The sequence below is a fragment of the Macrosteles quadrilineatus genome, unplaced genomic scaffold (genome assembly GCF_028750875.1).
Source record: "Macrosteles quadrilineatus isolate MER2022 unplaced genomic scaffold, UCM_ALF_1.0 Scaffold_8__2_contigs__length_117827958, whole genome shotgun sequence".
NCBI lineage: Eukaryota > Metazoa > Arthropoda > Insecta > Hemiptera > Cicadellidae > Macrosteles > Macrosteles quadrilineatus.
In genome coordinates this window covers 8,572,698-8,585,665 of record NW_026542601.1, presented here as the reverse complement: position 1 = coordinate 8,585,665, position 12,968 = coordinate 8,572,698, and the positions used below count along the sequence as shown (strand labels likewise).

Below are 12,968 nucleotides of genomic sequence, written 5' to 3'. Positions count from 1 at the left end.
GCGAGCCTGGAATTGTTTTTCACATTACCTCAGGTTAGACCTAAGGGTTGCAGTATTATCACTTTGAGAAAATTCATTGGTGATCTGGAGAGATTTGAACCCGGGACCTCAGGAACCTAAGTCCCGCGCTCTAACCACTAGAACAGCTCGCTTCCCATAGGGAAGTGTAGTAGTAACTAACAACAGGGCTTCCTTAGTTTTCAAACATTTTTAAGAACAATGAGAATGATAGTCTCCATCTGATGGATGACCTTTCCTATATACAAGTATGTATCCTATGTACGCGGGTCCAAATACACACACATAGTATTTTATTTTGTGCTGTAACCTTTTTGGGATTTTGAGTCTATCTCAACTGTACCTTGAACTGTTAACCTATTTAAAGTATAGACCCAGGACTAGAGATATACAGGTATATACTGGTAGTATATAGGTATATCCCTAGCCCTGGTATAGACCTATCTGATTACGAGAAATGTCTCTGAATTGTTGAATTTTCCTCTACAATAATCATGCGAGAATTATTCATATAACACTATCTTACCTAATCTCAAATACATCTGCTTTGTTTTTCAAAGGAAAAAAAAAAACTTGATAACAGCTAACTACGTCTAAATAACCATTTTAAATTCGTAAAATCAAAAGGATTGTTTACTCGTCATAAGTAAAGTCTGAATCCAGAATTGTACTTGGTTTAGTTTAAACGCTCTCTAAACTTTTAAAGAGCTAATCGGTGCTCTGGGAAAATAATTTAGTTAAAATGTGGCTTACGCCAATTGACTCGTTTCAAACGATGTTGCAAACTTTGTTCCGTGAAAAATTTCCAATTATACCTCAACTTTGAGCGGGTCCCTTTGATGGATTATAGCTTTGATCCATTAAATTCATTCACAACTAATTGGGTTGAAATTGGAATGAATTCCACGAGAGCTTTGATTCGAGATCAACTGTTACTTGGAATACTTTACGGGCATTTAATAAATAAAATGTATCGAAAAAATATCGGATTGGGTCATTGGTTTGGGGAATTTGTGTGAAATAAAATAAAAATGTTGTATACAATCAGATTGTTGTATAGAGAAGGTTTTTATTGTTTGAGAAAATTCAATATATTTTAATTTCTTTGTAGCGCCCCTAATTAAATGTTTCAAACTAAAAAAGAATTTGAATAAATCATGACCAATATACACTTCTTAATGAGAATAGCTTTGTGAGGATAGATTAAGCTTTGCTCTGAACAAACATGTAAAGGAATTATCACCCATCTGTTGGTAATTTGAGGGATTTAGGCACGGACTACTAGCCACCAACGCCCCTTTACACAATATACGCAATACACTCAAAATAGCATTAATATTATTATATAGTATTATTATATTTGTTATTGTGGCTCTATATTTCATTATGCCATTATTTTAATCAATATTGATTTTGATACTAGAAATCACATCCTTACGAACCATATAACCAATATGTAAAATACATGGACAAGAGGACCTAAAACAACGATCCTCTCGGTACAATTAAGCTAAAAGTTATTGTAACCTGCAAATTCTAATTAAATCAGTGGCACATATATAAAACACGGGTTATTTTATTTTTGTCTCATTTCAATGGTTATTAACTAAATCAATATATCTTCTTAAGTAATACGACCCGTATAAGAAAATATAATCGCCACAAGTAAAAATTTCTTTTATGAGACATTAGTTAATCTATATATTTAATACATATATCTTAATTAAAGCGGATTTGTAAATTTTGGACCACTCGAATATCTAATGATTAAATCTCAATAAGAACCAAGCATACGCTGAAACGTTTTGTGATCTTTCGTTTTACTGTCTTTTACCAAAGATCGATTCCTAGACTCCCTAGTAGACAAAATGCAGTACTGTACTAGAAACAAAAAGGCTTAAACTTTTCTCGTGGTTTTTCAATTGATTACATATTTACGTAAGTATTAAATTGGGAAGACTTCCGTATCTGTTGGCACATACAACCGAATGAAAATATCGACTATTCGATTTATTCATTCGGTATATCTTTTGGTTAGTTAGGTTAGGTTAACCTTACCTAACTAACCAAACGATATATCGAACAATCTCTATATCGATCGATATTTTTATTCGGTAGTTTGTGCCAACAGATACGGAAGTCTACCCATTTAGTTACTAAAAAATAGTGACAGGTTGAAATACCTTTCCTAGTAGCAGCCGGGTTCGGTGACACACATATCACTGCTATTAGGAAGATAACAAAAACTATCATTACAGTCGCCATCTTGTCCTCTTCTTCTTCCTCTTACACTCTCACGTTGTCCAAACCAAACGAGTAAGCTTGGTCACCTCATCTGAAACAAAGAAAAGTTATCTTGCCATTGATTATATTTTTGTTATAGTGGTGCAGAGTTGCAGGCCATATAACACAAAGTAAATGTTTACCATTTTATATTATTCTTGCTGATATATTGTTTGTCTCTATAGTGCGATCGAGTCTAGAAATTTTTATTTTGCTTTTTAAGATAATTTAATAGATGTTCTTATTGCTAATTTTAGTGGTAGAGGGAAATAATGAAATAATGTGGGACGAATCGGAAATAATTAGGATTGTATTTTATTAAACATTTTCCTCTTAAACATTTGGAGACGATATATTTTATTCAACAGTCACAGTGATAGATTTTTTCTAATCATCGTTTTGGAATTTCAGTTTCACAAGTCTGCAGCCACTATAGAAGTCTACAAGTTTGCGTTTTTAAATGTATAATAAACATTTTGATTATATAAAAAAAGGTGCAAAATATCACCCGTAAAAAGCTTAATTATTGAGTCACATAAGATGTAGCTAGTATGAGTTTGATGTGAGCTAAACATAGTGCGTTCAAAGAAAGAAGAGCAAATTTTACAGTTGTTGTGCTATATCATATAATTTAATTAAGCACGATATCCCATGTAATACAACTAAAAACGTTTCACAAATTAATGATAAATTATTTGACAGAACTTACCATTATTCTATACTTTAATCCGTACATCACATTGTGATAGTATTATTTTAATTGCAACATATAATTTAAAAAATCCCAAATAATTTCAACAACCATAATATAACAATGTTGTGCATACAAATGGTGTTTTGACATTGTTTCATTGATAAATAACACAAACCATCAAGCCACTCTCTGTATGTGCATGATGTTATACAGCAGCTATTTGTTGTTTCAGTATGATAAACAAGATATGGCATGTTTGCAATTCGCTTGCTAAGTCACACAGATAGCCCAGTTCGGTGGGTGAGCAGAGTGCAATAATAATGGATCTGCATCTGTCAGACTGTTTATAGTACTGCATGTCATTGCTCCCTTTGCCTTACTCTTTCACTTCATCGAGTTTTCCTGTTCAAATTTAAAGTTTCTAATTTAACTTGCCAATGACCAATATTACTGGTTGAAATCACTCAGCATTGTAAAATGTTATACATATTTACTGTCTTGAACAATTTGTATATCTACTTGTATTTACTTTTTTGTTTTTTTATTTATTAATCTTTTTTGTATTTACTTTTGAAAAATTAACGGTTTTAGAGTATTTTAAGAAACAACATTTTAAATAGCCGCCATTTTGTTTTCTGAATTTGAAAAATCTTTATAATTTTGTTGTAGCTTTGCCAATTAGTAATAATGTTTGTGCAATGTTTCAATTTCGCATCATGGACTACTTTTTAGAAACAGATTAATAAGTGAAAAAACACAATGGTGGCTATGTGAGTAACTAAGGACTTACAGACAATTTAAATATGACATTTAGATACGTTTCTTACTCAGGAACAGAGGTCTAAGATATTGGTAGAGTTCCGGGACTCCCTGTATGAATATTGTTTCATAGTATTTAACTGTTTTTGGTGATATAATGTTGGGGAAGTATTTATTACCGTAGTTTCATGGTTATACTTAATCAAAACTTAACCACGATACTGTTTTAGTTTTAGGGTTCTGATAATTTCGAGATGCTAACCCAATCTACTACAGGTAGATTTTATCCTTCTACCTCAAAAAATGGTTTAGTCTCAAAAAATTTTTTTTAAATTTTGAAACTCTATAAAAGTATATGAAATACATCCTTTGCACTAAATCTTGTTTTGTTATTGCATCCAGCCAGAAAACAATATCCAATATTTCAAATTTATTTTTTTAAGAGTACTTATTTCTAGTGCCTTTTTAAGTGTACCTTTCTTTAAATACGTATGTAATAATTAAAAACACAAAACCCCCTATATCTGTAGAAAGTGATTTAAGTGAGTATGTGCAAATTAGTCTAGAATCATTCATATATCATATCAGTTCAATTATATATTTAGGGTTCTGATAATTTCGAGATGCTAACCCAATCTACTACAGGTAGATTTTATCCTTCTACCTCAAAAAATGGTTTAGTCTCAAAAAATTTTTTTTAAATTTTGAAACTCTATAAAAGTATATGAAATACATCCTTTGCACTAAATCTTGTTTTGTTATTGCATCCAGCCAGAAAACAATATCCAATATTTCAAATTTATTTTTTTAAGAGTACTTATTTCTAGTGCCTTTTTAAGTGTACCTTTCTTTAAATACGTATGTAATAATTAAAAACACAAAACCCCCTATATCTGTAGAAAGTGATTTAAGTGAGTATGTGCAAATTAGTCTAGAATCATTCATATATCATATCAGTTCAATTGTTTACTTTTTGTTCAATTAGCGTAGTTAATTTTGTAAAATTGTTCAATTTTAATATATTATATCTGTGTAAAGACTATTTCGTGATTAAAAGCAAATTTATATTGAATATTCAGATATTTAACTTAGGACACAGATTTTTAGTTATCAAAAATAAATAGCACTCAAAACAAGTTTCATAAAACGTTGAAAAGCGTCTAATGGAAGAGTCAGTAGCAATCCATTGACAGTTCAATATGTCAAATGGTCCAGTGAAGCAGTGAACCCCCCCTGCGCCCCCCCCCCCGCCCCCCGCACCAGGAATCAATAAAGGGGGTGAAAAACAACAAAGCTTTTCATTCCAAATGTGTAACATTGGTAACTTTGCACCCTCAGTTATTCCATAATTTTTTTTCAATAATAGTTTTTCTCGGTTAAAATTTAAATATTATTGGTTTTCTTGAAATGTGTGGATCCCACAAATGTTTTGTCTAGAGAGTAGCTCTTGGTAAAGTAATTTAATTTTTAATTATTTTCATTTTATTATTGTCACTTATGTTTTACCCCAAATATTGGTTGATAAGATCATATGTTTCAAAATCAGAACCATTTACTAAAAGCCCAATGATCAAGAATGTTTTAAAGATATAAGAAATATTTTCCATTATTAATTACCTCCCCTGACACATTTGGTGGTTATTTTATCATCATTTCCTTTTTAGAATTGGTCTACAGTGCAGAGTAACTCCGGTAGTTATAAAATTAAATAAAATCTACTTTGTAGGTAAATGTTTATACTTATTGGACAGTTATTTGAAAGATTGATAGATATTTAACTTGCAAAAGCTCTAAAATATTACTGTAGAAAGTAGTATTACCTATTAAGTATAATATAACTCATTACGGTCTTTTGTAACATAGTTTTCTTAAGACAACACTACGAAAAAACATATACTAAACCAACGACAAATTTTGAAATTAAATCGAGTACAAAATGAAATTATTTTTATGGTAAAATTTTTGAACAAAGACACCTTTTTTAACGTCTAAGAAAATAAAATCGGTCAAATACATTCTTAACCTGAAAAAAATCTACTAATAAAAGAATAAAAAAAACTAATATTTAAAAGCAATAATAAAACATGATGTAACAGTTATTTTTGGAGGTACAAAAACTGTTACGGCAAGAATCCATCTCAATGGTTCTGAGAACCTCTCTTCACTTAGCTAATTAATTGGTTTCAGAGAAATCCATCTCAAAGCGTTATAATTGTTTTATCAAAAGACCTTTTTAAAAAAATATTGCGTTAAGCATTCATGTTTCAGGAAATGTGGTTTTGAAATATACTTAATTGGTTATTAATTATATTATTCTCCAATTCAATTCTGTAAGATATTTCACAGTAAATAAATTAATTAGTTTTTAATTCAACCTGCACAATTAACAAACGTTTTATAACCCCTAAAAACTACGTACATCATCAATAAAGAACAAGTAAACAAAAAAAAATGCCAATGTTATAACTATTTTTAGACATTCAATAGTGGCTATGCTGTTAATAACTAAAGGAATGGATTTAGCAATAACCTCAAAACTCATTATTTTTGTTAATTATTAATAATATTTAATTTTCTTAAACGGAAATCTGGACGCCAGTGTTATGTAAGTATGTGTTGTACCACAGTTCTTACTTGCTACAAAAAATCATTTCATGTAACTTTAATTTTATCCTTCAAACAAATAAGAAACAACTGCTGCTAGAGTTCTTTCCAAGAAATATATTGTAAGACTGTCTATACTTCAACCTGAGTAAAGTAGAGAAGACTACTTCAAACCTTGAAACTTCCGATCTTCAACGGAAGTCCGGCATGTGCCTCACGTAGTCTGGGAAGTCTATTGCACGACTTTCCCGTTATTACTTTATCTTTTATTTACCAACAAATTGTAAACAATCCATTCCAATTTGTTTCTCTCACAAGTCAAAGTAATTATAATAATTTGATAATGTATTCTAAAACAGTCTAAATTGATGGTAAATTAAGGATCAATGAACCTATTAAATATTTTATATATATATTAGCTTCATACTTAGTTTGTAAATTGGGTTCAAGATTTTTTTACTTACAAGTGACATTCTGCCTCTGAAACAGAAAAGAAATTTTTATTTGTTTTTATTAATGTTCATTCATATTTATATCTAAAGGAAAATTACCATGAAAGTTATGTAGATGTAATAAGACTATATTTTACATGTACACGTTCAAAGATTACATTAAATTTTCAAACGAAAGATATTACGAAGTAATATATTAAGATATTATTAAGATATTAATAACGATATTAATTTAACGAAGACATTGAATAAGTAAATGTTAATATCCAAAACACAATGTATCAGTATTCCAGAAGGATTATTTGAAGGATTTTACTTCGTGAACCATAACCACTAATATACTCCCCAACATACAGATACAGTAGGTAGGTATACAGTACACAATTATTATGTATTATATTATATTTTTAAAGCTCGAACAGAATTTATTAAAATTTAATGATACAAATTTAATATAAAATATAAAATAAAAATATAAAATGTATATATAAATCTTAATACAAAAATCATAATTAATATGAGATATGAGATATGAGATATGAGATATGTGATATGAGATATGAGATATGAGATATGAGATATGAGATATGAGATATGAGATATGAGATATGAGATATAAGATATGAGATATGAGATATAAGATATAAGATATGAGATATGTGATATGAGATATAAGATATACGTAATAAGATATAAGATATAAATATAAAATCAAAAATATTATATTTATTATATAATTTATTGCTAATTATCAGCAGGTGGATTAAATCAAGTTTTTATTCTGGAAAGACAAAAATAAGGAATGAAATAATGGAAGGAGAAAAGTTTTTAAAGAAGGGTGGAAAGACAGAAATAAAGAAGGACAGGATCAGCCACACACAAACCCCAACTCAAGTAGTCTATAATGAGACTGGAGAGACTGGAGTACAAAGCGACGCCATGACGCAATCTAGAGATCACGTGACTTGTTATTTCCCGGGTTGACTTTGAACTGCGGGATCAGTGGATTCAGAGACACTTAGATCACAAACGAGTGGGTTTTATTTAGATGTCTTCACATAAAAATGATTTGTGTAGGAATAAATCTTCAAACTAAGTCACCGTCAGGTTCTCTACACTAAAAACGTTTTTGAAAAATGTTTGCTTTCATTTACGTTATTCATAATTAATTTTGAATATGCAAATATGGTGTGAAGTTATAAATTTATCAAAACTTGATATTATTTAGTATTCTCATGATGATTAAGGCATTAAGAAAATGGATGACTTGTCAGTGACTCATAATAGTAGTTAACTCAACGATCACGTTAAAGATTGTGTTAACGACCCGAATAAAAAATTAAAGTACGAGCCTTGGCGAGTGCCTTAAAATCTTCTACGAGTGTCATTAAGACTATTTACGCGAGTTGCGTACACTACTTTACCTACGACAATTTTTAATTACTAACAATCACTTTTTATAACATCTAAGAGAGATTATTTTTTCGTTTATGACCTCTCATTGCCACTGACGGTGATGCATTGACTCATTGTAGCACTCATTAACAATTAAATTGGTCTAAACAGCTGATTAATTGAAGTTCAAAGCATTACAATTTTACTTCTTTGCTCTTAATTCCAGAATATCATTGGTCCGTTACTTCTATTGTTAAGTGAAAATTCTTTTAAACAAGTAAACAATGCTGTTATGTGTGAATGTTTACAATACTAAGAACTGAACTGAAACTGCTAGTTTAAAGACGACCGTAGTTAAACATGTTTAATATTATTGTGTTAAGCTAAAAGTTTGATACTCGAAATATAAATAATCTAAATCATATAGATCCAATATTAAATGAACTCTTTACTTTAAAACCAAATGCAAGAGACACGTGTTCCTTATTAGTACAAAGTACGAGGGAATTAAAAATACATTTAAATACATTACTGTAGGCTAAAATTAAAGAAAATAGGCTAAACATTTAACGCCCGATAGGTTTTGCCATACAGGACGATTACCTATTAGGGTTTAAAACAAACCACAAAAGCATATCCAAACATAACATGTAATTTATCCACATACGCAAAGTTACAAACTTCCTACTGGTTATATAGTATGAGAATACATGATAATGTATCATTTAACCACTTGTATAGATTTAGATTATGTAGATTTCGTTGGGTGTAGATAAATATAATTTTCTTCAATATTTTAATAGATATACATTAAAGAACTCTTGTACTTTTTAAACCAAATATTTATTTTAAAACTTAAGTTTAAGGGTATTAAGATTCATCTGGTAAAACGTTACCTTAAACGCTCAGGCCAACAGCGCGCATTTAGGTATTAACTAAGCAGAACGGCCTCGTTGAATTAATATTTCAAAACCAACGCTGCGAAGCGGCACTTTACCCATCTGATGCTATTTCAATATCCCAAATCTTCAGTGACACTTTGTATTTCAGTAAATCTTTCGTTAACATTAACTCAAATTATTAAACAACCCAAACAATAATTTGTGAATTGTAACAAAACTTAGCATATTTTAAGGGGGGTTATCCTGGAAGCCGGTTCAGTTTAAATAATAAAATTATACTGCAGTGGTGAATTAAAAATAAAACATAGTAGAGAAAATGTATTACTATTCATCAGCATTTATTATTGTAATTCAATCAGGTTGTCAAAATGAATGTCTGCTTTGTAAAAAGATAGTACGATTGCAATTAGTATTCGAGTTCAAAATATTTTTTATACACTTTTTCTCGTGTTAATGTCTAATTATATACAATATAACCTAAATTTAAAAGCATTACAAAACATTTAATTCATTTTAAATTATTTATACAGTTTTGATTGCATGGTAAAATAATGTACTGTATATCTTTGTATGCATTAAATAGCTTATTCCTACTTAATATTTAATCTTTTTTTAAGATAAAACATTGTCTGTAACCTATGGAATAGATGCTTTATTTCCAGTTTTTTAAGAAATAGATTGATAAATTTATAAGTAATTTTTATTTATTTATTTTAAGTAATTCATTATTTCCAATACTTTTTCATTTTTACCTTATCACACTGTGAACTTGAATGAGTAGATTGCTTCAAAATAATTTGTCCAAAGAATTACAAAATGCACAAGCGTAATATCCATGTGCCTTATTATTATTATTATGACAAAATAAGTTGTAAATATTTGTTCTAATATAAAAATTGTCATCAAAAATATTAAAATCGTACTTCGTAAAACAGCGTTAAATAGTAAACGAAAATTTAGAATTCATAAAGCATACTCACAGGCCATTATATCTTTCATAAATCAGTCTTAAGCTGTAAGTCACAAAGTTACTTTTCATCAAAAGTGAAATAGTGCTTAAGCCACATAAAGCTGACTGAGTGATCATATAGTTTTTCATGACGCAAATATTGTAATAAAGTGTAAAATATGGAACAAAAACGTTTACGTCCTTTAATTTCTTACATTTATTATATATGCAGTTTTAAAATGTGTCATACAAATTTCATTAATAATATTATAAGTTCAATTTTATTATCAACAAAAATAATTCTAATTTTTACAGATTACAGTTCTTCTCGTTTTATTGCTAATCAATAGACACCTTAGGATCATTTGGTTTCATTTGGATTCATTTGGGTTTTCATTATATTTTATGTTAGTATTACTAATTAAGTTTAATCTAAACATTTTAAAAATCATAAAATTTTTTTATCAAATCTGTACTTTATCACTGGTTTATTATTTTGGTTCAATACTTTCAACATCTTCAAGGCAAACTATATTACTTACTAAGAAGGTAGTTGGCAGTTGTTTAGTAGGCAAAGTGTGGCCTAATTTTTGTTAACGTTGAAATACGATAAATAGTTTTTTTTTTTATATTAACAAAACCAATTCCTCCATTTATTAAATTCTCGACCAGGCTCGATCTGAGGCTTCAAAGCCCCAAGCCCAACCCTCAATATGGTAAGTAGTTGATACACTGCCAAACCTTGAACAGACTTGGCTACGAATATTTTTATGAAATTTATATAACATAGATTTTGCCAGAAATATATTTATTTTGAAGTTTGTCACTATACCAATTTATATCATAACCTTGATAAAATAGTGATCTAATAATCGTCAAATATATTTGAGTTTAAATTTGTGGTTGAGGTACTCATATACATAAAACTGTTTATTTTAAATCAAAACAGGATTAATTTTCGTTAAATCTTTATTTTTAGTCCAATGAGGTCATGAATATTACCTCAAATTAATTTTAAGTTGCACTTTACCATGTTCGTTGTTTGTAAACAATTTTGCTATTATTATCAACAGTTGTAAATCAGTTATAAATAATTGTTAATTATTATAAAATTGAAAATCATATCAGAAATACTTGTGTAATTTCATCATAAGTAACAATTGATGCCTGTTAAAAATATTAGTGGTACAAGCGCCTTATTATTCTCTAACAAGGAAACTTCCACAATTCGAAATACTTGAAGTGGCCTTGAATATTGTAATTGGGCTTACCTCAGGGTCGAGTCTGCTTATAGGGCATTTTAGTTGAATTGATGGTATCCTTATTTTATCATAATATATCAATGTAATGGGAGATATTTGACATATGTTAGGAGTTGGTTTGGTTTTAAAAGGTTTGTTTGCATTTGGAAAGAGTCACCAATCTTAAATCTTTTAATCCTAAAAAGATATGGCCATTAACTGCACAGACAATTTGAAACTAAAATTGACTCATGATTTCTAAAGAATATTTTTTTTTATAAAAAAATCTGTTTTCATAGAAATACAGAAACTAGCAGAAACAGTATGTATTTAACATTTTTACAACAACAAAAATATTCTAGGCTAAGGGTTTCTCATCCCAACAATTTGATAGTTGTTATGAAATGCATAATATCAAATGTTAAAGCACTCTTTTCAGTAATCAACACGGAAAGCATTGTAATATTATTGCCGTTCATGTAATACGTATATTTAAGTAGGCTGTGTATTTTCCTGGCATTGTCAGAATATATTACACCTCTTCAGCATATTAAAATCAATGAGGTAAACAATTCACTCTTAGTTCTATCCTTGACTTTATCATATTGGAACAGATTTATAAAATTAGGTTTATGTTTTGTAAAGCTTTAAACTTGCATTTCCAGTCATATAACTCACTACCTATTTCCAAAAATTGGTTTAGCTCAATCACGTTTTTTAAAGTTAAAAGTTGGTACTTACAATAATTATCATTAGATTGATCGTACATACGTAATTATTTTTTTCAAACCAACAACTACTTTTAAGTCAAAGTCAAGTTTAAAACAGGTGTTAGCCTACTTTGTCTATTATTCAAAACAATGTAAATGGTAAATGGTATTTCAGTACCTTCATCAGATCTTTTTATATTTACATTAGTGAAAACAATTTTAACGTTCTTTCAACACTCACAACAGTGACATCCTCAAATATATAAAAATATATTTTGGACAGCTGCTTGTACTTTCGATATTAAATATTTCGATACAGTATTAGATATAATACAGGAAATGAGAAGATTCAGTCAAGATCCCTCCGGAAATTTAATTTTAAATTACTTTGTTTATTTGGAAATATTTTACAGTTACATTAAAGTACAGTGAGATAGTTTTAAGTGTGTTACCTAATTTTTATGTTAAATATTAAAAAAAATTATTAAAACATCTTTTTCGATGTTTTTACAAATAACTAATTTACTTACTATCAAACAAGAAATAATCAAATAATATCTTATTGCATCTATCTTGTTTCTCTTGATCAGAGTTGGAAAAAATGTACAATTTAATTGGCTTCTGCTTAACAACTATTCTACGAACTTATACATAAGAAATAGAGTTTTTATTGTTTCAGGAATACTTATTTACAAAAGAGTTAAATTTTCTAGACCGGTGGATTGTGGTATAAATTTAACATCACTAAGGGTTAGCTTAAAACCCGAGCTTCCTAGGAAAAGTGCCTTAATACTTTTAGACTAACTTGACCTACATAGTTTGATATTGATTCAGTATTTTGGGTATACTGCCCAAACAAATCAACTTCATGAGTTTGTAGGTAATAGCTTCTAATAGATAAAATTTAAAATCAATTCGTAAAATATTTCTTTGTATTCCAAAAAATTGGAAATGTTGTTAC

The 12,968-nt window shown here is 29.0% G+C and overlaps 1 protein-coding gene across 1 annotated transcript in view; it reads right to left on the bottom strand.

The window, feature by feature from the left end:
• LOC129000002 (cubilin-like) overlaps window positions 1–12,968 on the bottom strand; it is an 87,677-nt gene that overhangs the window by 17,338 nt on the left and 57,371 nt on the right. The window contains exons 3-4 of the mRNA XM_054426842.1: window positions 6,823–6,838; window positions 2,202–2,353 (exon numbers count right to left, since the gene is read on the bottom strand). Coding sequence (XP_054282817.1) covers window positions 2,202–2,283 — 82 coding nt within the window. The 5' untranslated portion in view covers window positions 2,284–2,353; window positions 6,823–6,838. The remainder of the gene's footprint in view (window positions 1–2,201; window positions 2,354–6,822; window positions 6,839–12,968) is intronic.